This window comes from Plecotus auritus (genome assembly GCF_963455305.1).
Source record: "Plecotus auritus genome assembly, chromosome: 3".
Taxonomy (NCBI): Eukaryota; Metazoa; Chordata; class Mammalia; order Chiroptera; family Vespertilionidae; genus Plecotus; species Plecotus auritus.
In genome coordinates, this window is record NC_137772.1 from 102638199 (window position 1) to 102663076 (window position 24878).

Sequence of the window (24878 nt, forward strand, 5' to 3'; positions counted from 1 at the left end):
AATTGTGAGATTGAGTTAGTTCCACATTCTGGCGAGTGAATGAGGTTGTCCTCCAGTTTCTCACGAGACTCACAATATAACTGAACATTATATATGAGCTTTCACATTTTAATTTACCAAACTCTTAAAGGGAATTAAGCTTTATTACTATCAATACCTAATCAAACATCTATATTTGCCTTGGGAGTTATGGAGAAAGGGAAAAACTATCCTATATAATAAAAAGCCAATGACCGTAAGCATAATGACTGGAACGACTGCTCAACCAGTCACTATGAGGTGGGGGGCCAGCGAGGGGAACTGGGTGGCTGGCGGAGGTGGCGAGGCGGGACAAGGGCCAGCGAGGGGAATCCGGTGACTGGCGGCGACAGCGGGGCAGGACCTGGGGCTGGCAAGGGGAACCGCGTGGCTGGCGGCAGAGCCGGGGTGGGACCCGGGGCCGGCGAGGGGAACCGGCTAGCTGGCAAGGGCAGCAGGGCGGGACCCAGGGCCGGGTGGCTTGTGGAGGCGGTGGGGTGGGAAGAGGGCCAGCGAGGGGAACCAGGTGGCTAGCAGCGGAGGCAGGGCGGGACTTGGGGCTGGTGAGGGGAATGGAGTGCTGGCGGGACCAGGGACTGGCGAGTGGGCAGAAGATGGGCCTGATCACAGGCTAGGCCTCGGGTCCCTACCCACGCACGTTTTCGTGTGCTGGGCCTCTAAGTAACTCATAAGTAAAGACTACATCAGCTTAGCCAGCATTTAATGTTTGAAACTTTCCCCCTTTGTTCAGATAATAAAGCACATCAAGAAATTAGAGAAAAATCAAAAATTTTAAATATTGAAAATTGACTTTCTAATTTCTAGGAGTCAGTATCTTCCCTGTTGTTTCACTAGTCTGAGAATCGAATTATACACAAGACATGGTGTGAGTGGAGGTGAAGATATGCAAAGATGACAATGACATGTTCTTTGATATACCTAATTGGTTTAATATTCAGAACTTTACAGGGCAGGTGAGATTATTTTACTGAGGAGGAAATTGAGGAACAGAAAGGTTAATTAAGTTTCCTAAAGTTACACAATTTAAGGGCAGGATTGTGATTTGAATTCAAAACCCACACTTTTAATCTATATGCTATAGGGTTTATCATACATAATTAACAAATACTATATAATAGAAAGTAATGTGTCAGTAGGAGTGTGCAACTAAGTTATTTTGGGTGTCATCAGCAGGGGAATATTACTTTAAGGCAGGGAAGACTTTCTATAGTAAAATGCAATTGCCCTGAACTTTAAAATAAATAGACATATGTAACTATATGGAGGTGATGGACAATAATTTTCAAGAAAAGTAGTAGTGCAGGAGCAGGAAAATGTGACCAGTGTATAGGAATGAGTGAATAATCCAATTACTAGAAAAATAAAGAATATTTAAAACTAGAGGCCTGGTGGGGTCCCTCTGGGTGGCCTGCAGGGATTGGGCCGAAACCTGCAGTCCAACGCCGCCTGCAGCTCCTACCTGCTGCTCCCACTCATCCTGGCCCCACTGTGCCTGCTGCAGGCTTGCGACCAATCAGTCCTGATCAGGAGAGGCTTGTGCTGCCGCAGCAGTGCTTCCCAGCCATGAGCCCTGTGTCTGGCGCCCTGCCAAGGGGAGTGGGCTGCAGGATGGGACTGAAACCGGCACTCCAACACTCCCCAAGGGGTCCCAGATTGTGAGAGGGCACAGGTCAGGCTGAGGGACCCCACCGGTGCATGATCAGGCTGGGGAGGGACCGTAGGAGGGCTCTAGGGCATGTCCAGCCCATTTCGCTCAGTCCCCATCAGCCGGACCCCAGCAGCAAGCTAACCTACCAGTCGGAGCATCTTCCTCCAGTGGTCAGTGCACGTCATAGCAACTGGTCGACCAGTTGACTGTCTGCTCCCTGGTGGTCAGTGCACGTCATAGTGAGCGGTTGAGCAGCCTTAGCATATCATTAGCATATTACACTTTGATTGGTTGTTCTGTTGTTCTGCCATTTGGTCTATTTGCACATTACCCTTTTATTACCTATACTAATAAAAGGGTAATATGCTATCTATTTTCATATCACCCTTTTATTATGTATACTAATAAAAGGGCAATATGCTAATTAAACCAGATAGACCAGATGTCCTTCCAGACAATGCCACAGTGGCGAGGCCAAGGCAGAGGCAGTTAGAGGCAATCAGGCCAACAGGGGAAAGCAGTTAGGGGTGGTCAGGCTGGCAGAGGAGCAGTTAGGGGCAATCAGGCAGGAATGCAGAGTGGTTAGGGGTGATCAGGCAGGCAGGCAGGTGAGCAGTTAGGAAACAGCAGTCCCGGATTGCAAGAGGGTTGTCTGACTGCCAGTTTAGGCCCGATCCCACAATCAGACATCCCTCGAGGGGTCCCAGATTGGAAAGGGTGCAGGCTGGGCTGAGGGACCCCTCCCCCCATGCACAAATTTCAAGCACAAGGCCTCTAGTATAGGATATTGTAGGCATACACACAGATTTAAGTAACACCACTTTGCCTATATATACTCATCATGATTTACCTAGGTCCCTGTGCCTTTCCTGAACTATGCCTCATTCTTAGGGTTCACCCCTGGCTTAGACCCCACCCCTGTTTTAGGATCTGCCCCTGGTTTAGGTCCCTCTCTAGACTTAGGGTCTGCAGCTGCAAAAAACTTGTTCCTCTCCCTCTTAGTCCCAAAAAGAGTTCAGCAGATATTTTCACATTGTGCAGAATTTCCTCTTTAGGGAATACTGAAAATGATTAAAATGTTTATTTTTTAATTTACTCATGTACTAGTTTTGATACTTACCATTGAAAACCTGGTGAAAGTTTCCTACATACCAAGTTGAGCAAAGGTCTTGTCAGCAGTCTTTCCTGATTTAACAGTTCACATTTTCTTCACAACAATACTACCTGTATTAGTTTTGTCATAATTACTGCTTCTCTAGTAATTTTGTTTAAATATAAAAACATAACAAATACACACATTCTCATTCAAGAAATAAAAGTATGTGGCAAATAAGTAAAATAGAATTAAATTAGCAAAAAAATGAAAAACTGTAATCAGCTGAAATAAAGGAACACAAAAGTGAAGGTTAACATTGTATGAAAATAATATTATAATTAATGCAAATTATATTCGGGTAAGAACAGATCCTCATACATGCTATAATATAACACACTCCTTAAAATACCACCTAAATGCCTGGCTGGCATGGCTCAGTGGTTGAGTGTCAACCTATGAACCAGGAAGGCATGGTTCAATTCCCAGTCAGGGCACATGCAGGATTGCAAGTTCAATCCCTGGTGTGGGGCATGCAGAAGGCAGCTGATCAATGATTCTCTCATCATTAATGTTTCTATCTCTCTCTCTTCCTCTCCTTTCTTCTCTGAAGTAAAAAATAAATACCATCTAAGCAAACCTCAATGATAATGGTGACCATTATGTAAAGGAAGACTATTTTAAGCATCCTTTCTAAAACAAAGAAACTATAATGTATTTTGATTTAAATTTTTATTTTTATTTTAACACAGCTTCAATTCTTTTTCCTCTAAGAAGTATAATTATTCTAATAGTGCCAGTGGGACTATTTACAAGAAAATATAACTCCATAATTAAATTTAAATGCATTCCAATTACCTTCTAATGACCAGAGTCAATGATAAAGTGACCTAATAATGACAATGTACTGTTGGCAGACATAAAGTCTACAAACTAATATGCATTATCTTCTATTAAGAGGAGCAATTTCTCTATCATTGAAATTGTAAATGCCCAGATTATATGAACTTGATTATGTCATTACTCTAGCCTCAAAGTAAATATGCCTTGGAACTTATTTACATACTAGAGGCCCGGTGCAAGAAATTCATGCACAGGGGTGTGTGTCCGTCAGCCCAGCCTGCACCCTCTCTAATCTGGGACCTCTCGAGGGATGTCCAACTGCCCATTTAGGCCCGATCCCACCAGGCAATCGGACATCCCTCTCACAATCCAGGACTGCTGGCTCCCAACTGTTCGCCTGCCTGCCTTCCTGATTGCCCCTAACCACTTCTGCCTGCCAGCCTGATCACCCCCTAACCACTCCCCTGCCAGCCTGATTGATGCCTAACTGCTCCCCTGCCAGCCTGTTTGCCCCTGGTCCCTCCCAACTGCCTTCCCCTGCTGGCCTGATCGCCCACAACTGCCCTTCCCTGCAGGCCCGGTCACCCACAGCTTCCCTCCTCTGCCATCCTGGTCACCCCCAACTGCCCTCCCTTGCAGGCCTGGTCCCTCCCAACTGCCCTCCCCTGATGGCCATCTTGTGGCAGCCATCTTGTGTCCACATGGGGGCAGCCATCTTTGACCACATGAGGGCAGCCATCTTGTGTGTTGGAGTGATGGTCAATTTGCATATTACTCTTTTATTAGATAGGAGGATAATAAAATTGATGTTTCCTAAATGGTTTCAGAAAATATTTCTCAGTAAATGATTGTTGATCTTCAATTAATTATATTGCTTTATGTTTTTACTCATATTTAATATCCCCAACCAAGACTATATATAAAAATATAAGTGATGTAACATCTGCTCCTTTTGGAAAATAGAGCATATTATTTGAAATTATATAAATTATAGGAAGGGGAAAAATTCCACCATAAAATTTTGTCACATAAATCATGTAGTAAAATGACCTTGTCTAATATGACCCTGTATGAATATTATATACACAAGAAAGTGTGATAAAACAGACCAAAAAAAGCCCAGGCTTATAATATTAACCATTTTTAAGAATATATCACCAAGATCAGACATGGTAAATGATGTGGTCATTTCTACTATCAGTAGTATTTGAATGACGCCATTCTTTTCTGGATCCTACAACAATTTATGATGAATGATACTCATGTGAGGAACTTTAGTCAGATTTTGGTACAAGATGGATTGAAATAGTGGTGAAACAGTGAAAAATTCATGGGGTAGAGCCCAGAAATTATGGAGGTCATGGACAGAGCCCAAAAACTGGAAGGGAAATTGTTCCCAGTTGCTCCATTCTTTCTAACATACTGCAACTCCTGGATTCTTCAGTTACAGAAATGCACAGAGTTCAATATTAATACCTCTGTTCAAACAATGAATAATATATACCCAGACATATATTTGATTTTTGTATTTACACTAATAACTATTTATTAAGATTAATTCCACATATCCATTGAGTATTTATAAACTAAAATGGGTATTTTAAATAGGGAAAAAAATTCTGTTGCTCCTCTTTATAGTCAAACTTCCACATAATGTCTGTACTGCCTCCTATTCTATTCACTCTGCCACCAGCACAAACTGTCCTTTGCTTAAACTCCAATGAAAATGCTCTTGTTAATATAATAATGACATCATGATAATAAATCCAAGGGTCCTCACCTTTCCTAGATCTCAAATTCTGGGAACACAGTGTTTCTCTTGGTACTAGGAAAAAGTCCATTGTGACATCCCTCCCAACATATTATCTGTCAAAAACTCTCTGTTGGTGTCTACTCTCCCTTTACATGGGCTCTAATGTTGGCATCTCTGAGTTCACTTGATTGATGATGTCCTCATGTGTATCTCTATTCTAGATTGCTGCTCTGAACAATAGGTACCTCACTTATCCAATAGCAGGCTTAATATATTCACTTGGCTCATTCACAGATATCTTCAATTTATATATCTAAAACATTAACTGTTAGTTCTCTCTGCCTTACAAATGTATTCTTCTCCTCCTCAGTCATCTCCATTACCCAGAGAGTAATGACATCATCCAGATCGAAATATAATCTTTTCATCTTTGATTTCCTCCCTGGATGCCTGACACCCATTTGATTTATGTGTCTCTATATGTTAATTCTTAGTTTGGAGTCATTAGCTTCCCTCTATGACCATCTAGGCCAGGTCAACATCATTTGTTGCCTGTACTATATCTCCCATTGGATCTTACTGCTTCCATTCTTTCCTCTAAACAATATATTCTCCCTTGCAATAGTCATATTGATCTTGAAATATATAACAAGCCAAGGAGTACCATGTTCCAAACAATCCAATGTCTTGCCTTTGCCCTAAAACAAAATCTAGCCTCTTATTTTGGCCTACAAGTCCCTGAATAATCTGGTCTCTTTGTATCTCCTGTTACACCAGGTTTATTTCAGACTCAAATTTAATAAGACTAAAAGATAAAAATTATGAAATAATATGACCCAGATAAACCCAAAGAGAACAATTATCAAAACAAATGTGAATGTCTTAAACTCCTCACTAAAAATAAAAGTTTATTAGATTGGGTTAAAAAATAAATTATAGTTAACTGCCACTTATAAGAGCAATGCAAGTAATTTAATATGAGGTGAATTTTGTCTGGAAGGTTAACTTAAAGAAGCCAGATCACTAAAGGCCATCAGGGTTCTCTTGCTGGAAGTCATTGCACAGGGAAATGATGCTTGGAATTGATGGAACTATTATGCAACTAAAAGGGGAATGTCAACATATTTGAATAGAAGCAAAGCTGGAGTGAAATATTACTGGGCCACTGAATTAGTCAACCTAGCTTACCTCCAGACTTCTCATATGAGATAATTATGTCCTTATAGTTTAAGCCACTTTTAATTTGGTCTTTTATTCCTTTCAGCTGAAAGATTTTTAACTGATGGACCAGGCCATCAACTTTCCATAGAGCTTCATCAAAAAATGTTCAGAGATGCATGTACTGAATATATGGTGACTTATAAGCACCTTCTAGATATCTGCCTTCGTGTCTTTTTAAGGTACCTGGACTTATCATCTTTGTTTATGTTTATGTCTTCAGTTGTTAAATTCTATTTTCCAACTCCTTTTTTGTCAATGGCTTTGAGGGTGATTTAAGCATTTCTACCCCATCACTTTTCACTTTATGTAATCCTGCTTAGCTTGACAGAAGGGTAAAAATAAATTGACTGGCTTATCCCTAGATCTTGTTTTCTTCATTAGTGATAAGAAAATGGATCCTATTACAGGATCCTATTTCTCTTACTAAATATTGGGGAATGGACCCAGCCTAGCAAATAATTGCCAAGGAACTAAAATACATTTGGGGCAGCCAAACTAACAATTTATCATCTGCCAGAAGTGAGTCCTGGCAATGAAATAGAATTTTTTTTTTTAAGATGACATTCAGATGCTATTTCAATAATGTGTTCTGTAACTGGGGTTAGTAAAACAGGCATGCTAATTTTGGTTACTTGGTGACCAATTCTATTTATAGGAAGGAAAATAAGACTGCTTAAAAGCCTAGGTCAATTTCTAACTTGGTCAAATTGTTTAATCTCCATAATTTTTATTTAAAAATGATTCTTCAGTTTCCCAGTTAACTAAAGTCTGTATAAAAATGGCTTAAGAGTTAGATATTTCATCTTATTCTTTGAGTACTTAAGACAAAGGTAATAGCAAGAAAACAGTTCTTTATCTGAGTCAAGATCAGAATTTAATGCAAGTCAGAAATTTGGAGTGTACCACCTTAAAGAAAGAGCCACTTCATTTCTCCCCTTAAATTCCATGCTTGGGGCAGTTGTTCAAGTAACCAGAGGGGAGAAAAGTGAAAAAAAGCATTTAATTCTCTTTCCCATTCCCCAGAGTGAAGCTGGCTGTCTGTTTCTTCTCTTATCACTCTTCTTTCCTTGTCTGATCCAATAAACTCGAAAGGTTACTTGGATTCAGTCCATTTAAAACAGGAACCAAGCTTTTACAGTTAGTGGTGGAAAAAAAGCTTTAGTTGGAATTTACTTTGAAAAATTAAAGTTTATCATATGTAATACTTCAATCAATAAAGAATTTTTAAAAATAATAATATTGTAATAGCTATGTACAGGCCAGGGCAGGTACTTGAAATATCAGGGGATCACTCTGTAAAGTATATGATTGTCTAACCACTATATTGTACACCTGAAACTAATACAGAATAATATTGAATGTGAACTATAATTGAAAAGAAATTGGAAAATTGTATCCTATATAATAAAAAGGTAATATGCAAATTGACCCTCATGCTCTCCCACAAGATGGCCACCCCCATGTGGTCAAAGATGGCTCCCACAAGATGGCCAGCAGGGGAGGGTAGTTATGGGCAATCAGGCCAGCAGGGGAGGGCAGCTGGGGGCAACCGGGCCTGCAGGGGAGGGCAGCTGGGGGTGACTGGGCCTGCAGGGGAGGGAGGGCAGTTGGGGGGGAACCAGGCCTGCAGGGGAGGGAGGGCAGTTGGGGGGGGACCAGGCCTGCAGGGGAGGGCAGTTAGGGTTGATCAGGCCGGCAGGGGAGGACAGTTGGGGGCAACCAGACTGGCAGTGGAGGGCAGTTAGGGGCAATCAGGCTGGCAGGGGTGTAGTTAGGTGTCAATTAGGCTGGCAGGGGAGTGGCTAGGGGGTGATCAGGCTGGCAGGCAGGCGAGCGGTTGGGAGCCAGCAGTCCCGGATTGTGAGAGGTATGTCCAACTGCTGGTTTAGGCCCGATCTCACAGTTGGACATCCCCCAAGGGGTCCCAGATTGGAGAGGGTGCAGGCTGGGCTGAGGGACATGCCCCCACCCTGCAGTGAACGAATTTCATGCACTGGGCCTCTAGTGTTATATATTTTTCATCACAATTTAAAAAAATAAAAGAAAAATTAAAGTTTGTGAAAAAAAATTTAAAATATATATTTTTATTGATTTCAGAGAGGAAGAGAGAGGGAGAGAAAGATAGAAACATCAATGATGAGAATCATTGATTGGCTGCCTCCTGCACGCCCCCCACTGGGGATCGAGCCCACAACCTGGGCATGTGCCCTGGACCGGAATCGAATCTGGGACCCTTCAGTCCACTGGCTGATGCTCTATCCACTGAGCTAAACCAGCTAGGGCTGAAAATATTCTTATTGTATTTCATATTTCACAGACCTTAGTCATCATTGTAACAGCTATAAAATCATCCTATATAATAAAAGCCTAATATGCAAATCAATCAAATGGTGGAATGACCGGTTGCTATGATGTGCACTGACCACCAGGGGGTAGATGCTCAATGCAGGAGCTTCCCCCAGCCCACAGGTCCCAGGCCAGCCAAGGTGGGTGCCAGCAGGCTCCCCCCCGCCCCCCCGCCGCCCCACGATTGCCCTACCAGTTGCCCCACAGATTGGCCCTGATTGCCAGCCAGGCCTAGGGACCCTACCTGTGCACAAATGTCATGCACCGGGCCTCTAGTATGAAATAAAGAATCAAGTTTCGTTTATGGTGCAATTTTTCCAACACAGTTGAAATTGTGTAATGGCTGTATTAGTTTTCTATTTCTATGATATAAATTATGACAAACTCAGCAGCTTAAAACAATAGTCATCTGTGAGCTTTCACTTCTGTAGGTCAAAAGTCCTGCCCAGTGGGTTTGTTTAGTGTTTATGCTTGGGTTTCATAAAGCCAAAATCCAGTTGTCAACCAGGCAGAACTCTTTCTGGAGGCTCTGGGCAAGAATCTGCTTCCAAACTTAGTCAGGTTGCTGGCAAGCCACAGTTCCTAATGATTTTATGGCAGAGGTCCTGTTTTCTTGCTGTCAGACAAGGGTCTCTCTAAGCTTCTAGAAGCCACCAAATTCCTATCACATGGTCACCTCCATCTTCATATAACAACAGAGCAACAAATCCTTCTTGCACTTTCAATTTCTCTGACTTCCCCTTCTACTACCAGCCAAAGAAAACTCTCTGTTATAGAGATCTCTTGAGATTAGATTAGGCCTACCCAGATAATTTCCCCTTTGCCATATAAATAATGGAATCATTAGAATTATATATCATCATATTTACAGATTCCATCTAGATGCGGAGATGAGGGAATTTTACAAGAGCAAAGGTCATTGGGGGTCATCTTTAGAATTCTGCCTATCACAGTGATACAATATGACATTATTCACCTAATATCTAACATTTGCAATAAAGCCATAAGAATAGTCAAATTGAGGGAATTGTCAGTCTTCCCGAGGATGAATATTTTAATCTTATGATAGTAAAATTATTGATCTTTGAAGTTCCTATCAGGTCATCATTTTTGTTCATTTTCATTTCTGCAGTTGCTGGCAAGTCTGACTTTTCAGGTCTTCTTTTGTTACTGGGTTTGTTAGTGTCCAGTATTTCTACATCATTTTGACTCTCAAAATCCTGCTCCTTTAGCAAGACTTGAAATTTAATTTCACAATCAATTTTTATTTGCTTTATTTGATTCTGTACAATGTCATCCATTCAATAAGAAATCACTGGGTAAAGATGCTTGAAGGGGTCCTATGAAACACTAAAGGGCAAAAGACTCACTCAAGGTCTACACTCACCTACTTTCAAAGACCAGCTCAAATTTATCTTTCCTGGAGAAAACTTCTCTAAGCTACTGTTGTCTCTCCATCACGCTCCAACACAACATCCCTTTCTTCAGGCTCTTCCTGTAGCCCTTAGCCCAAACACCTATTATAGTCTTTAGAAGATTGTGTCTAACAAATTAATGGTTTACTTATCAGCTGAAATATACACATCACCTAAAAGGGAACATGTCTTATTTTGTACTATAGATATTTAGCTTACTAACACATTGTAAACATTAAATAAATGTTAATAAATTCTAGATAAATAGTATAAGTTTAGGGCAGACCAGTGGTTCTCAACTAGAGGTGATTTTATCTCTTCCCTCATACCCTCTAAAAATAACTTTTGGCAATGCATGGAGCCATTTTTGTTGTCACAGCTCATGAGGGAGTGGGAGGGAGGAATGCTACTGAACCTATGGATAAAGGTCAGGGATGTTGCTAAATGTCCTGCACTGCTCCCTACTCACACCAAAAATATTCCTCAGCCCATAATGTTAATAGTGTTAAGGTTGAGCTCTGGTCAGATGATTCATTTGGTTGGAGCCAACATCTGGTACACCAAAAAGGTTGCGGGTTCGATTCCCAGTTGGGGCATGTATGAGAGGCAACCAACTGATATTTCTCTATCTATCTATCTATCTATCTATCTATCTATCTATCTATCTATCATCTATCTCTATCTCTATCTCTCCCTTATCTCTCTAAAAATCAATAAACATATCCTTGGGTGAGGATTTTTAAAAAATCCACAGTGTTATGGTTGAGAACTAGGTAATATATATGGATCCGTGGATAGAGAAAAAACAAGGAAAGAAGTTAGAATTGCAGAATTGTGGGATTTCTCACATTTCTTTCATCATAAGTTGGAAAACTAACAAGAGTTAAATTCTAGGTCAGAATTTTACTGTTCATACACTCAACACTCAATGGTATAAATGACAAGGAAAATATATACTAGTAGTAGTTTCAGATGCAATATATTTGATCTGATTAGTTTCACTGGCGGGAAGAGGAGTTTGGAAGAAATTTGTGCTTGAGACAAAAAAAATAAATAAACCAATGAAAGAGAAGAAGAATATGACATCTTTAAAAAGGGTAACTTAAATGTATGTGCCACATAGTGTGTCTATATATTGCTAACATGTAGCATCTCTCACTGACTCTAGTCAAATTAGTGTAGGACAGAGGTTCTCAGCATGTGGTCCTTGGCACTACAGCATCAGCTAAGAAAGGCAGAATCTCATGTCCCATTTCAGACCTACTGAATCAGAAACTCTGGGGTTGAAGCCCAGCAATATATATTTTAACAAGCCCTAGAGGTAATTCTGGTATATGCATGTAGGTAATAAATAACTGCTTATTGATTTTTCTCACCAGTTCTACTAATTGATGCCATGGCTTGGAAGGAGCTCTGGGCTGGGAAAAAGTTCACTTCACTGGTGTCTTATGTAGGATGGCTTGGGTTTGAAGCAAACTAAACTGTTTCTTAGGCTATTTGTCCTACATATTTTATTACCCTGCAGTGCAATAATACTCTACTAAGACTTTTGCTGTCCTTTGCATACATTAATCCAGCAACACTAGTACAGTTGACATTATAAATCCACTTTTAAAACAACCAAAGCAGAATAAGTAAATTGCCTGTGGTCATGCAGCTAGTAATTGTTCAGATGGGACTAGAAGCTAGATCTTCAAAGCCAATATTCTCTGTACTGCACAACAGTGATTTCTGATAACTAAAAGACCTGGGAAACCTGGCCACTTTTTTTTTTTACTAGGCAATACTCAATTTCCTAGTGTCTTTTATTTTAGTAAGAAAAAGACCCTACTGCCTTATAGTAGGCTGCAACATAGGTTATGTTTTATCGTTTGTTTTGTTAGGAATTATATATGATACAAAACTTCATGTTAGAGTTGAGTGTATTTCTTTTTCTTTTTTTGAGTGTATTTCTTAAGTGAGGAAACATTATTTTTTTTTTCATTTATGAGTATTGGTAACAATACATGAGAAAATAAAATTGCTATTGGTTTTCATAACAGTATATAAAAGCTATCCTGTATGCCAAAAAAGTTTTGGGTTCAATTCCCTGTCAGGGCACATACCTAGGTTGCTGATTTGATCCCCAGTCAGGGCAGATGCAACCAATGTCTCTGTCTCTGTCTCTATCTCTCTCTTTCTCTCGCTCTCTTTCTCCCCCCACCCCTTTCTGTCTCTCTCTCTCTCTCTCCCTTTCTCTCTTTAAAAAAAATCAATAAACATATCCTCAGGTGAGAATTAAAACAAAAAATGTTCTGGGATGGATTAAACTAGTGTTTGCCTTTGTATGTCTTCTAGTCTTTACAGAAGCTCAGCAAGTAAATTTAGAACATGTTGTGAACAGTTTTAAAAATAAAATTTCTTCTTTTCAGTCCTAAAAATGAATCATAGCAGAACCCCTCTTTATATTTATTTCAAATAAAGAAATGTTTTTTGTAAAAATATAAGGAACCCAAGTACCCCACAAAATGGGAACAAAAGAGACTTGGAAGAAGGTTCTTTTGCAAAAGTCATGTTTAATATTGTGCGGATGATAGAGAAATTTATGATAAGCTTTTGGGTTACACCAGTGGAGAGAGATAAAGGGTAACAATGTGGTGGAAGAAAAGAGTGGGTAAAGATTTGTGAGAAGTATTTCATTCTTCTATGAGGATACCAAAGACTTTCCAAAGAAATGTCATGAAGAAAGTCAACAAATTCAAATTATTTTTTCTTATTTGCCTGAAAGAGTAAATATGCCCAAAGTATTTTGCAGATGCCCACTCCATGGGATATTGTTTGTTTTTCTCAAGAGTTGCTATAGATGAATGGATAAAGGAGATGTGATGTGGAATACTATTCAGCCTTAAAAAAAGAAGAAAATCTTGCCATTTGCAACAACATAGCTGGACCTTGAGGCCATTATGCTAAGTGAAATGTCAGATAGAGAAAGACAAATACATTGATCTCACTTATATGTGGAATCTAAACAAGCAAACAAAAAAACTGAATTTATAGATACAGAGAACAGATTGGTAGTTGCAAGAGGGAAGGGAGTGTGGGATGGCAAAATGGGTGAAGGAAATAAAAAGATACAGGAAGGAGGAAGATGGCTGCCAACAGGAAGGCAGACTGCAAGATAGTGTGTGAGTGAGAGAACGAAAGGAGAGTGTGTGGACGTACGAGGAGTGTATATTTGTGGGTGAGGGACAGCTATACTCCAAGGGACTGCCAGACCAGGCTCCCCTGACCAGGCAGCCTCCCCTGCTACTGAAATCTCTCCTGGTGTGACCAGCCCTGCCGCAGAGACCTCCCATCTTGAAGGGGAGAGTGGCTGTCATCAACACCGAGGGACCAGCTGTGAACCAAGGAACACCGGATCTCAAGCAGCACAAACACCTTCTCATGGAAAGGTCAGATTTTGCCTAGGGAAAGGTGAGGTCTGCAATCCAGGCAGGAGAAAGAAATGCACGAACATGATCTAGAGATTCAGGGAAAGTCTGCGCCTCACAAAACCCGCAGCCATTGGGGCTAGCATGATCTGCGAATGTGGAAGGGATATCCACAGGGCTGCTGGCAGAAGGGAACTCTAAAAACCAACCCACACCTGGACTGGGCGCAAAAAATCACCCTGAAATTTTACCAATGTGCAGGGGGCTTAGTGCCAGGAGAAAAAAAGACTGCACACACTTGCACGCAGCACCAGAGGGTAAAAGTCGAGAGTTCGCACACTTACTCTGGCACTTTTTTTCTCTTTAAATCCTTGTTTTTGATTACTAAGCCCAGTACATAGGATCACCCAATTGGGGACACTCTAAGAGACTGAAAGGGAAAGTTGTTTTTGTGGAACCTGGGGATCAGAGGAGGCAGTAATAATAAGAGAACCAGCTCTGGGGCAGTCCATTCTCCCAAACCAGTATTAAGTCCGACAGGGAAAACAAAATCTAAATACTGGCTAGAGAGGATTTATATCCCCAGAGGTCAATCCAGAAACACTGCTACCCAGGGGATGAATCACAAATTGACTCTTGTGTAAACACAAATAAAGGAGTCTAAGAAACAAAGAAATACCACCTGCTGGAAAATCAGGACTGTGGCTTACAACACAGAGAAGCAGTGGCATGCAGGGAACTTCAATACTGTCCTGACTAGGAAACAGGCATGCCAAACAGAACAGTAGAGGAAGTGAATGACCTTCACTACTGCACATTTTTATTTTTTCATCTTTTACTTAAGAAACTATTTTTTAAATTTTTTTCCTCACTTGATTTTACCTTTATAATTGTTATATTTTTATTTTTAATCAGTATTATTACTACTACTATTTTAACTTTTTAAAAAAAAAGTGTCATTTTATTTTCTCTTTATTTTATTTTATTTTATTTTGGGATTAGTGTTCTACATTATATTTTCATTTTTCCTTTAGCATCATTTTACTCTGTCTCAACTTTATCTTTATGCCAACACTCTCTTCCTCACTTTTCCCATTTTGTTGTCCTGTTCCTCTTACCCTATTTCTGCTTTAGATTTTCGCTATTCCTTCTTTTTACCCCCTGTTAAAAATTCATCCTACTTATATATCGAATCTCTGATCCCTGCTCTATGTCCATACACACCTCTCTCTTCTCTTTCTTCATTATCCAAACTTTTATCTCTCTTCCCTTTTTTTTGTTTGTTTTTGTTGTTGTTGTTTTCTTGTTTTGTTTTGTTTTTGTTCTAGATTTTTTTGTTTTATTTTGTTTTGTTTTGCTTTGCTTTCTCTCTCTCCTATTGTTGTTGTTTTCTTGATTGTTGATTAGATTGGGTTTTTTTGTGCTTGTTTGTGAGGTTGTTTCCCTATTTTTGTTTTTTGTTTTTGTTTGTTTTTTGATTCTGTCTTTCCACTCCTCGCTTGTTATTAGTTGTTGTTTGTAGCTTGCATTCATCATTGGGTGTTTGTTGTTTACATTTTTTGGGATTAGTGGTTGTTCTATTGGAGTTTTCTCCCCATATAAATAGTTTTTATCCCTTCTTTTTTACTCTCTTTCTTTTCTCTTTTATTTTGTCCCTTTTCTCAATATAATTTTTGCACTCCTTTTTTTTCTTATCCCCTAATTCTCTTTTCTCTGGTGGTCACCTTTATTTGGGGTTATTAGTAACATGAATACATTTGTCCTCAGTGCCTTGTGCCTTGTTGTGTTGTATTTTATGCCTTTAAATCAACACAGGAGAGACAGAGCTACATAACCAGACACCCGGAGAAGGGAGATCATGGGGAGACAAAGAAACAGCCTGCAAATGACAGAAAAGTAGGCATCATCAGAAAAGGAAGTAAATAAAATGGAGGCAAGCAATATGTCAGAGAAAGAATTCAGAGAAATGGTCATAAAGTTGCTGAAAAGAATGGAAGACAACTTCAACAATATGTGTAAAAACCAAGAGGAAATGAGGAAGAACCAAGAAGAAATGAAAAATGACATCGCTGCTATAAAGAACTCAATATAAAGCATCAAGAGTAGACTAGAAGAAGCAGAGAACTGCATCGCTGAGCTAGAAGACAGGTAGGAAAAAATACCCAAGCAGAGCAGCATCTAGAAAAAAAACACTTAAAAAACAGGAGGAGAGCCTAAGGGAACTTTGGGATAACACAAAATGAAACAACATCTGCATAATAGGGGTGCCAGAAGAAGAGAAAACTGAGCAAAGAATAGAAAACCTGTCTGAAGAAATATTGACAGAAAACTTCCCTGATATCGGGAAGAAAATCTCACACAAATCCAAGAAGCTCACAGAATCCCAAGCAAAATGAACCCCAAAAGACCAATGCCATGGCACATTATAATTAAATTGGCAAACACCAATGACAAAGTAAGAATCTTAAAAGCAGCCAGAGAGAGACACAAAGTTACCTACTAAGGATCCCCCATCAGACTAGCAACTGATTTCTCAACAGAAACACATCAGGCAAGAAGGGAATGGAATGAAATATAAAAAGTCATGCAAAGGAAGGGTCTGAATCCAAGAATACTGTACCCAGCAAGGCTATCAATCAAAATTGAGGGTGAAATCAGGAGCTTCACAGACAAAAGAGGACTAAGGGAATTTATTACCACCAAACCAGCAATGCAAGAAATGCTAAAGGATTTGCTATGAAAATAAGAAATAGGAAGTGAAGAAGGAACACAGGGGTAAAGAATAAAAATGGTGATAAACAAGTACCTATCAATAATAACTGTAAATATAAATGTATTAAATGCCCCAATAAAAAGACATAGGATAGCTGAGTGGATAAGAAAACATGACCTATATATCTGCTGTCTACAGAAAACTCACCTCAGAAAAAAGGACTCACATAGACTGATGGTTAAGGGATGGCAAATATTTTTCAGGCGAATGGAAACCAAAAAAAAAAAAAAAAAAAAAAAAAAGCTGGGGTAGCAATACTTATATCAGACAAATTAGATCTCAAAGTGAAGGACATAACAAGAGATAAAGAAAGCTACTTCATAATACTAAAGGGTGCAATCCAACAAGAAGAAATAACTCTGGTAAACATATACACACCCAATACAGGAGCACCAAATACATAAAAAAATTCTGAAGGCTATCAAGGGAGAGATTGACAGTAATACAATCATACTAGGGGACTTTAATACCCCACTATCACCACTGGACAAATCCTCTAAACAAAAAATCAGCAAAGAAACATCAATCCTGAATGACTCACTAGATTCAATGGAATTAATTGACATCTTCAGAACATTTCACCCCAAATCCACAGAATATACAGGGGTCACAGTCAAAGTCTCTTCAAATTCAAGAAGATAGAAATCATATCAAGCAACTTCTCAGATAACAATGGCATAAAGCTAGAAATCAACTACAATAAAAACAATAAAAAAACAAACACCTGGAGGCTAAATAGCATGCTTTTAAACAATGACTAGATTACCAGAGAGATCAAAGAAGAAATTAAAAGCATCATGGCAACAAACAACAATGAAAACACAAGAATCCAAAATCTATGGGACACAGCGAAAGCAGTCTTGAGAGGGAAGTTCATAGCTCTACAAGCCTCCTGCTAAAAATAAGAAACAATGGTAATAAATTACCTAACGCTACAACTAAAAGAGTTAGAAAGAGAGCAACAAGAAAAGCCCAGTGTAAGCAGAAGGAAGGAAATAATAAAGATCACAGCAGAGATAAACGAAATAGAGACCAAAAAAAGCAATACAAAAGATCAACAAAACCAAGAGCTGATTCTTTGAAAGGATAAACAAGACTGATAAACCTCTAGCTAGGCTCACCAAGAAGCAAAGAGTGAGGACACAAATAAACAAAATCAGAAATGAAAGAGGTAAAATAACAACTGATCCCACAAAAATACAAACAATTGTGAAAAATACTATGAACAACTCTATTCCAACAAAAAGGACAACCTAGATGAAATGGATATGTTCTTAGAAAAATACAAGCTCCCAAAACTCAACCAAGAAGAATCAAAAAACCTGAATAGGCCAATAACTACCGAAGAAATTGAAGCAGCGATCAAAAATTTTCCAGCAAACAAAAGCCCTGGTCCGGATGGCTTTACATGGAAGTTCTATCAAGCATTCAAAGAAGAACTAAAACCTATCCTCCTCAGCCTATTCCAAAAAATTCAAGAGGAAGGCACACTTTCAAGCTCTATGAATCCAGCATTATCCTAATCCCAAAACCAAATAAAGACACCACACAAAAAAAGAGAACTACAGGCCAATATCTCTGATGAACATAGATGCTAAAATCCTCAACAAAATTCCAGCAAATCAAATTCAGCAATACATTAGAAAGATCATACACCATGACCAAGTGGGATTTATTCCAGGGATGCAAGGATGGTACAATATTCACAAATCAATAAATGTGATACATCACATAAACAAACTGAGAGACAAAAATCACATAATCATATCAATTGATGAAGAAAAAGCATTTGACAAAATCCAACACCCTTTCCTGATAAAAACTCTCAGCAAAGTGGGAATAGAGGGATCATACTTCAACATAAGAAAAGCCCCATATGACAAACCTACAGCCAACATCATACTCAATGGGCAAAAACTAAACCCATTTCCCCTAAGAACAGGAACAAGACAAGGATGCCCACTCTCACCACTCCTATTCGACATAGTACTAGAAGTACTAGCCATTGCAATCAGACAAGAAGAAGAAATAAAAGGCATCTAAATTGGAAAAGAAGTAAAACTATCCTTATTTGCAGATGACATGATATTATACATAGAAAACCCCAAAGACTCCATCAAAAAACTACTAGACCTAATAAATGAATTTAGCAATGTAGCAGAATACAAAATTAACACCCAGAAATATGTGGCCTTTTTATACACCAATAATGAAAAAAAAATCCCATTTACCATTGCACCAAAAAAATTAAGATACCTAGGAATAAACTTAACCAAGGACGTAAAAGACCTGTATTCAGAAAACTACAGAACATTGAAAAAATAGATGGAAGAAGACATAAAAAATGGAAGAACATACCATGTTCATGGATTGGTAGAATCAACATCATTCAAATGTCCATACTACCTAAATCAATTTATAGATTCAATGCAATACCTATTAAAATACCAATGGCATATTTCAAAGATCTAGAACAGGGGTGGGCAAACTTTTTGACTCGAGGGCCACAATGGGTTCTTAAACTGGACCAGAGGGCCGGAACAAAAGCATGAATGGAGTGTTTGTGTGAACTAATATAAATTCAAAGTAAACATCATTACATAAAAGGTACGGTCTTTTTTTATTATTATTTCAATAGTTTTATTCATTTCAAACATTTTAACAAGAAGAATGTAAACACTAATTATTATAATTTGAAACTTCAAAAAAATGGAGGAATCATAGCACAATAACATACCTTATATTGAAGATGACAAAGGCAAAATAAAATTGCCTAACAAAGGCAAGGTACAAAAGCCTTTCAAATTAAACTTAAATATAATAAAATAATTTAAAACTAAAACAAATAGAAAAGAACAAAATGTGTAAACAGTAAATTAAACATTTTCTTTAGTGCAACTTCCAAATTATGCCCGGGACATAGATGTAGATGGCAATGTAGACTGGGTTGAAAGGTTTTTGGTCTTTAAAACATCAACTTCAGTGGGAACAGTGTTGTTGGTCTCCTTTTTTAGCTAATGCATCAAAGTCTGGAGTTAGTTTTGTTGTGGCTATTCTCAGGATAGATCTGAGGTGTTCGTCAGTTAAGCTGGATCTGTGAGGGGCTTTGTTGATGCTCATGACGCTAAATGTCTGCTCACAAACATAGGTTGACCCAAACAGCACCAGTATCTTCTGTGCCATCCTCCAGATGTTTGGAAAAGTGGCTTCATTAAGTGAAGCATAAAAGTCTCTTAGTTCAAGAGAGCTGAATTTCTCCTTTAGGACAAAGTCAGACTGAAGATCAATGAGTTCCAGTTGCACCTCTTCTGGTGCTGTTTCAGGGTTTTGTGACAAAGGACAGGCCACCAGTTGAAGTGACTAAAAGCTGAAAGTCTTTGTTGTTTTATTAACAAGTCATTGTGATGTACAGAATGTGGGAACAGGAAAAAATTGTGTTTGAGTAGAGCTCTTAATCTTACCTCAGAAAGGCTCTGATACTGTGCTCTCCAGGGGCGTGTCTCCCTACATCACCACGATAACGTGTCTACCCATTCCCAGCGTGATGTCGGGAGACGGGTCTGGGGGCATTACAAGGAGCCTCTGGAAGATTGAGAGGTTGTTCCTTCTACTGAATGGGCGGATATAAATCCACCCACTCAGAATAAAGAGCTGCGGCTGTGTTTCCCGACGTTGCCATGTTAATACTGCTGCTGGTGAAGGAGCAGAGGGGAGAGCAAGAGAACCCTTCGCTCTTTCGGCTCTGCGGGCCGGATAGAACAGCCGAACGGGCCGGATCCGGCCCGCGGGCCATAGTTTGCCCACGGCTGATCTAGAACAAACTCTCCAAAAATTCATCTGGAATAAAAAAAAGACCTGAATAGCCACAGCTGTCCTGAGAAAGAACAAAGTTCGAGGGATCACAATACCAGACATCAAACAATATTACCAAGTGATGGTTCTCAAAACTGCCTGATACTGGCACAAGCACAGACATATAGACCAATGGAACAGAATAGAGGACCCAGAAATTGACCCAAGCCATTATACTCAATTAATATTTGATAAAGGAGGCAAGAGCATACAGCTGAGTCAAAACAGCCTTTTTAATAAATGGTGCTGGGAAATTTGGTCAGATAAATGCAAAAAAAATGAAACTAGATCACCAACTCACACCATACACAAAAACAAACTCAAAATGGCTAAAGGACTTTAAGATGGGAAACCATAAAAATCCTACAAGACTCCATAGGAAGCAAAATTGTAGACATATGTCATAGCAATATCTTTTTTTAAAAATACATTTTATTAATTTTTTACAGAGAGGAAGGGAGAGGAATAGAGAGTTAGAAACGTCGATCAGCTGCCTCTTTCACACCCCCCACCGGGGATGTGCCCGCAACCAAGGCACATGCCCCTGACCGGAATCGAACCTGGGACCCTTCAGTACGCAGGCCAACGCTCTATCCACTGAGCCAAACCGGTTAGGACCATAGCAATATCTTTACAGACACAGATCCTAGGGCAAGAGAGACTAAGGAGAAAATAAACAAATGGGACTACATAAAAATAAAAAGCTTCTGCAAGGCAAGAGAAACCATCAGCAAAACAACAAGAAAGCCCACTGCATGGGAGAATGTATTTGCCATTGATATCTCCAATAAGGGTTTAATCTCCAACATTTACAGGGAACTCATACCACTTAACAAAAGGAACATAAATGACCCAATCAAAACATGGGCAAAGGATTTAAATAGATACTTTTCGAAAGAGGACATTCAGAAAGCCAAGAGACACATGAAAACATGCTCAATGTCACTAATCATCCAAGAGATGCAAATCAAAACAACAATGAGGTACCACCTCACACCTGTCAGATTGGCTATCATCAACAAATCAACAAACAACAAGTGCTGGAGAGGATGCAGAGAAAAAGGAACCCTCCTTCCCTAGTGGTGGGAATGCAGACTGGTGCAGCCACTGTGGAAAACAGTATGGGGTTTCCTCAAAAATTTAAAAATGGAACTACCATTTGACCCAGTAATACCACTTCTAGGAAAATATCCCAAGAAAACAGAAACACCAATCAGAAAGGATAAAGGCACCCCTATGTTCATAGCAGCACAATTTACAATAGCTAAGATTTTGAAACAGCCTAAATGCCCATCTGCAAATGAATGGATTAGAAAACTATGGTACATCTACACAATGGAATACTACACTGCTATAAAAAAGAAGGAATTCTTATCATTTGCAGCAGCATGGATGGACCTGGAGAGCATTATGCTAAGTGATATAAGCCAGGCAGTGAAAGAAAAATACCACATGATCTTACTCATTTATGGATAATAAAGAACATTATAACCTGATGAACAAAAAGATACAGAGGCAAAGAAGCATCAGTCAGACTGTCAAATTACAGCAGGAAGGCTGGAGAGTGTTTGGGGAGGGGTGGTAAGAGATCAATCAAAGGACTTGTATACATGCATATAAGCATAACCAATGGACACAAGACACTGGGGGGCGGGTGAGGGCATGTGCTGGGGTTAGGGGAGGCTGGGTGAAGGTCAATGGGAAAAAAAAGGAGACATATGTACTACTATTTGTAATACTATAAACAATAAAATAAATTTTAAAAAAAACTAAAAAAAAAATAAAAAGATAGAAAATTCCAGCTATAAATTAAAGTCATGAGATGTAATATATACCATAGTTCTATAGTCAATAATACTGTATTGTATGTTTGAAAGTTGTTTTTGAGGAAAGTTTAAAAGTTCTCATCAGAAGAAAAAATTTATAAGTATGTGTGGTAATGGATATTAACTAGACTTATTGTGGTGGTCATTTCACAGTATATACAAACCTGGAATCATTATGTTGCACACCTGAAACTAATTTAATGTTACATGTCAATTATATCTCAATTAAAATAAAAAGAGCTACTACATACCAGTTACTCGAAGTCTATCTGTACCAACCACAACTTCGCTTTCATCAACAGTAAACAGTGGTTTGCCTCCTTTGGAATTGATCTGAAACTGTTGACTCTGGACTTCTACCATTTTGGGACCTGAAGGATTAATTGGAACAGTATTATAAAAAGTTCACTACATGCAGTGTCATGATCTCTATTTTTACACATTCCATCTCATCCAGCAATAGCAAATTACTTAATATTTAGAATTTTTTTAACTAATAGGTTTTTGTATTTTATGAGTTTTTAAGTTCTAAGCCTAAAGCTATTATATTATTAAAATTAATTCCTGTCAAACCTGTGCTAATATTTATAAAATATATGTATTCTTAAATTATTTAAAAGTTAATTTTTAGGTTTTTTTTTAAATCTGCCAAAAACAATTTAATTCTGCCATTTATATTATTTAAATCTGCTTCTTTTGAGTATTAACCAAATAAGAATTTTGTATTATGAAATGTGAGATTTATGAAAGACAATCTTATAAATGGCTCACTTTAATGGTGAAAGTTAACCCAGAAAATGACTAACATTCAGATTATCTTCTCTGCCCTTATCCTCAGAAAAGGTCCTCACCTCTTATTCCATGGAAAAAACAGACATCACTATGGAAGAACTCCCTCAAATTTTTGTCTTCTTCACTCCTTCTTTCTTTTTATTTCAGTGACAAAGGCATCACTTTCTCCTCCAAGTTTAATTCCTTCATGTGTGCTTTAGACCCATTGCCTTTCAAATCATTACTGTATTCAGCAAACATTTAACCAGTGCCACTATGGGCCAGGCACTGGGGATGCTGGTATCCTCATGGAGTGAATAAGATCCTGTACTCATCATTTTATTTCATAATTTCACTTTGTATTTTCAATTTTTCTAACCCTGGCAGCATAATGGATTAATCTTTCTAGAACACAGCTTTCACCATTTGCTTACAGAATTACAAGTGTTTCCTAGTTCTTTGGCATGTTAGCTTTATATTATTATCTAGAAAAGTAAATTTATTGAGAAAATGAATAGCTTATACTTTTTGTTTGTTTCCCTGTGTTCCTCATTAAAGTTGATGGATACCTGCTAGAAATTAAATAGAATCTTTTCAATTAATACATGAATCCATTTTGGACATGGTTACCAATGTATTCTTATATTATTTTATTAATTTGTACCCCCAAACCTTTCACTGATCCTTTATTTAAATGTGTGGGGGGGGAGGGGCACTTATAAAGTGGATTCATTTTTTTCCTCTTTTGTCTTCTTTCTCTTAAGGAAGCCTGCTTTAATTTTTTTGATAGTTGCCTGTATAGTTGCCTGTATTTTTGCTTTTTTGAGCTTTCACTCAGACTCAGTCACCCAGTGATTCAGTGTCATCATTTACCTCTTCTAGGTCACTGATATAACTTATGTATAAACACTGATTTGCATTAAATGGTGAATATACAGTTATCTTGAATATACAGTTATCTGAGTTTAAAATTAAGAAGAAAAAAAACTTGAAATAATTTATCCAGTAAGAGTTCAAAGAGTTTTGCTCGCTGGAGATTCATATAACAATTTTAGGAGGCTTTATTAAGTAAAAGGTGTTAAATTAATGACTTTTTTCTGTAATCATTGTTTTATATACATTGATGAAATCTTCAACAAAAGAATTTAGTTGCATCATTTTTCATATTAATAACCCATATAAGCATTTGCTTAAATAAAAGAAAATGCAGTTTCTGTTCAACACAATCTTATTGTATTTTTTTTATGCTCAAGGTCCTGTGCTATAAAAATTAAGGATATACCAGGGTATAAGTGAGTGAGATGTAGCTCACAGTTTATAAAAGTTCATAGTTTATTAAAAAAGGCATATAAATTTAGTTCCAGGACAATTTGATAGATGCCACGATACCAGCATGGACAGTGTTCAATGAGAACCTTGACAAGTAATTCATGGTCAACCCTGGGGGTCAGAAACAGAATAGTGGGAGAGATGATATCTGCACGGACCTTGAGGAAACACTTTATGGTTCCCTGCTGAGGGAGAAGGAGGCACTCCAGTAAAGGGTACTATTTAATAAAGGTACAGTGGTGAATAAAGTTTCATTTTCATTTTATTAAAAAATATAAACATTGAATGTTAAATTTAAATATGTTTTCCACTTCAGAAGAAATTGTTCTCCAAAGATAACAAACCCAAAATCATGGGGATAATAATCTCTTAAAATAATTAAGTTTGTAATTGATCTTTAAACTCCTATTAATAATCTACTAGTTTTTATGACCTAGCTGGACATGGATTAGAACTGAGCAAGTAACCTTTTGTAGAAAAGGTCTTTAAGAAATAGAATTTAAATTCTATCTTGGTGATAAGTAAAACAACTATCTGGTAAAATTACAAAGAAGGAAAT

At 38.4% G+C, this 24878-nt stretch overlaps 1 protein-coding gene across 4 annotated transcripts in view; it reads right to left on the reverse strand.

Annotated features, from left to right (window-relative positions):
- Positions 1-24878, reverse strand: part of SGCG (sarcoglycan gamma) — a 119500-nt gene that overhangs the window by 12468 nt on the left and 82154 nt on the right. For all 4 annotated transcript variants that reach the window (XM_080662311.1, XM_080662310.1, XM_080662312.1 and 1 more), the window contains one exon: positions 22471-22590. In XM_080662311.1, the coding sequence (XP_080518437.1) occupies positions 22471-22590 (120 nt within the window). The remainder of the gene's footprint in view (positions 1-22470; positions 22591-24878) is intronic.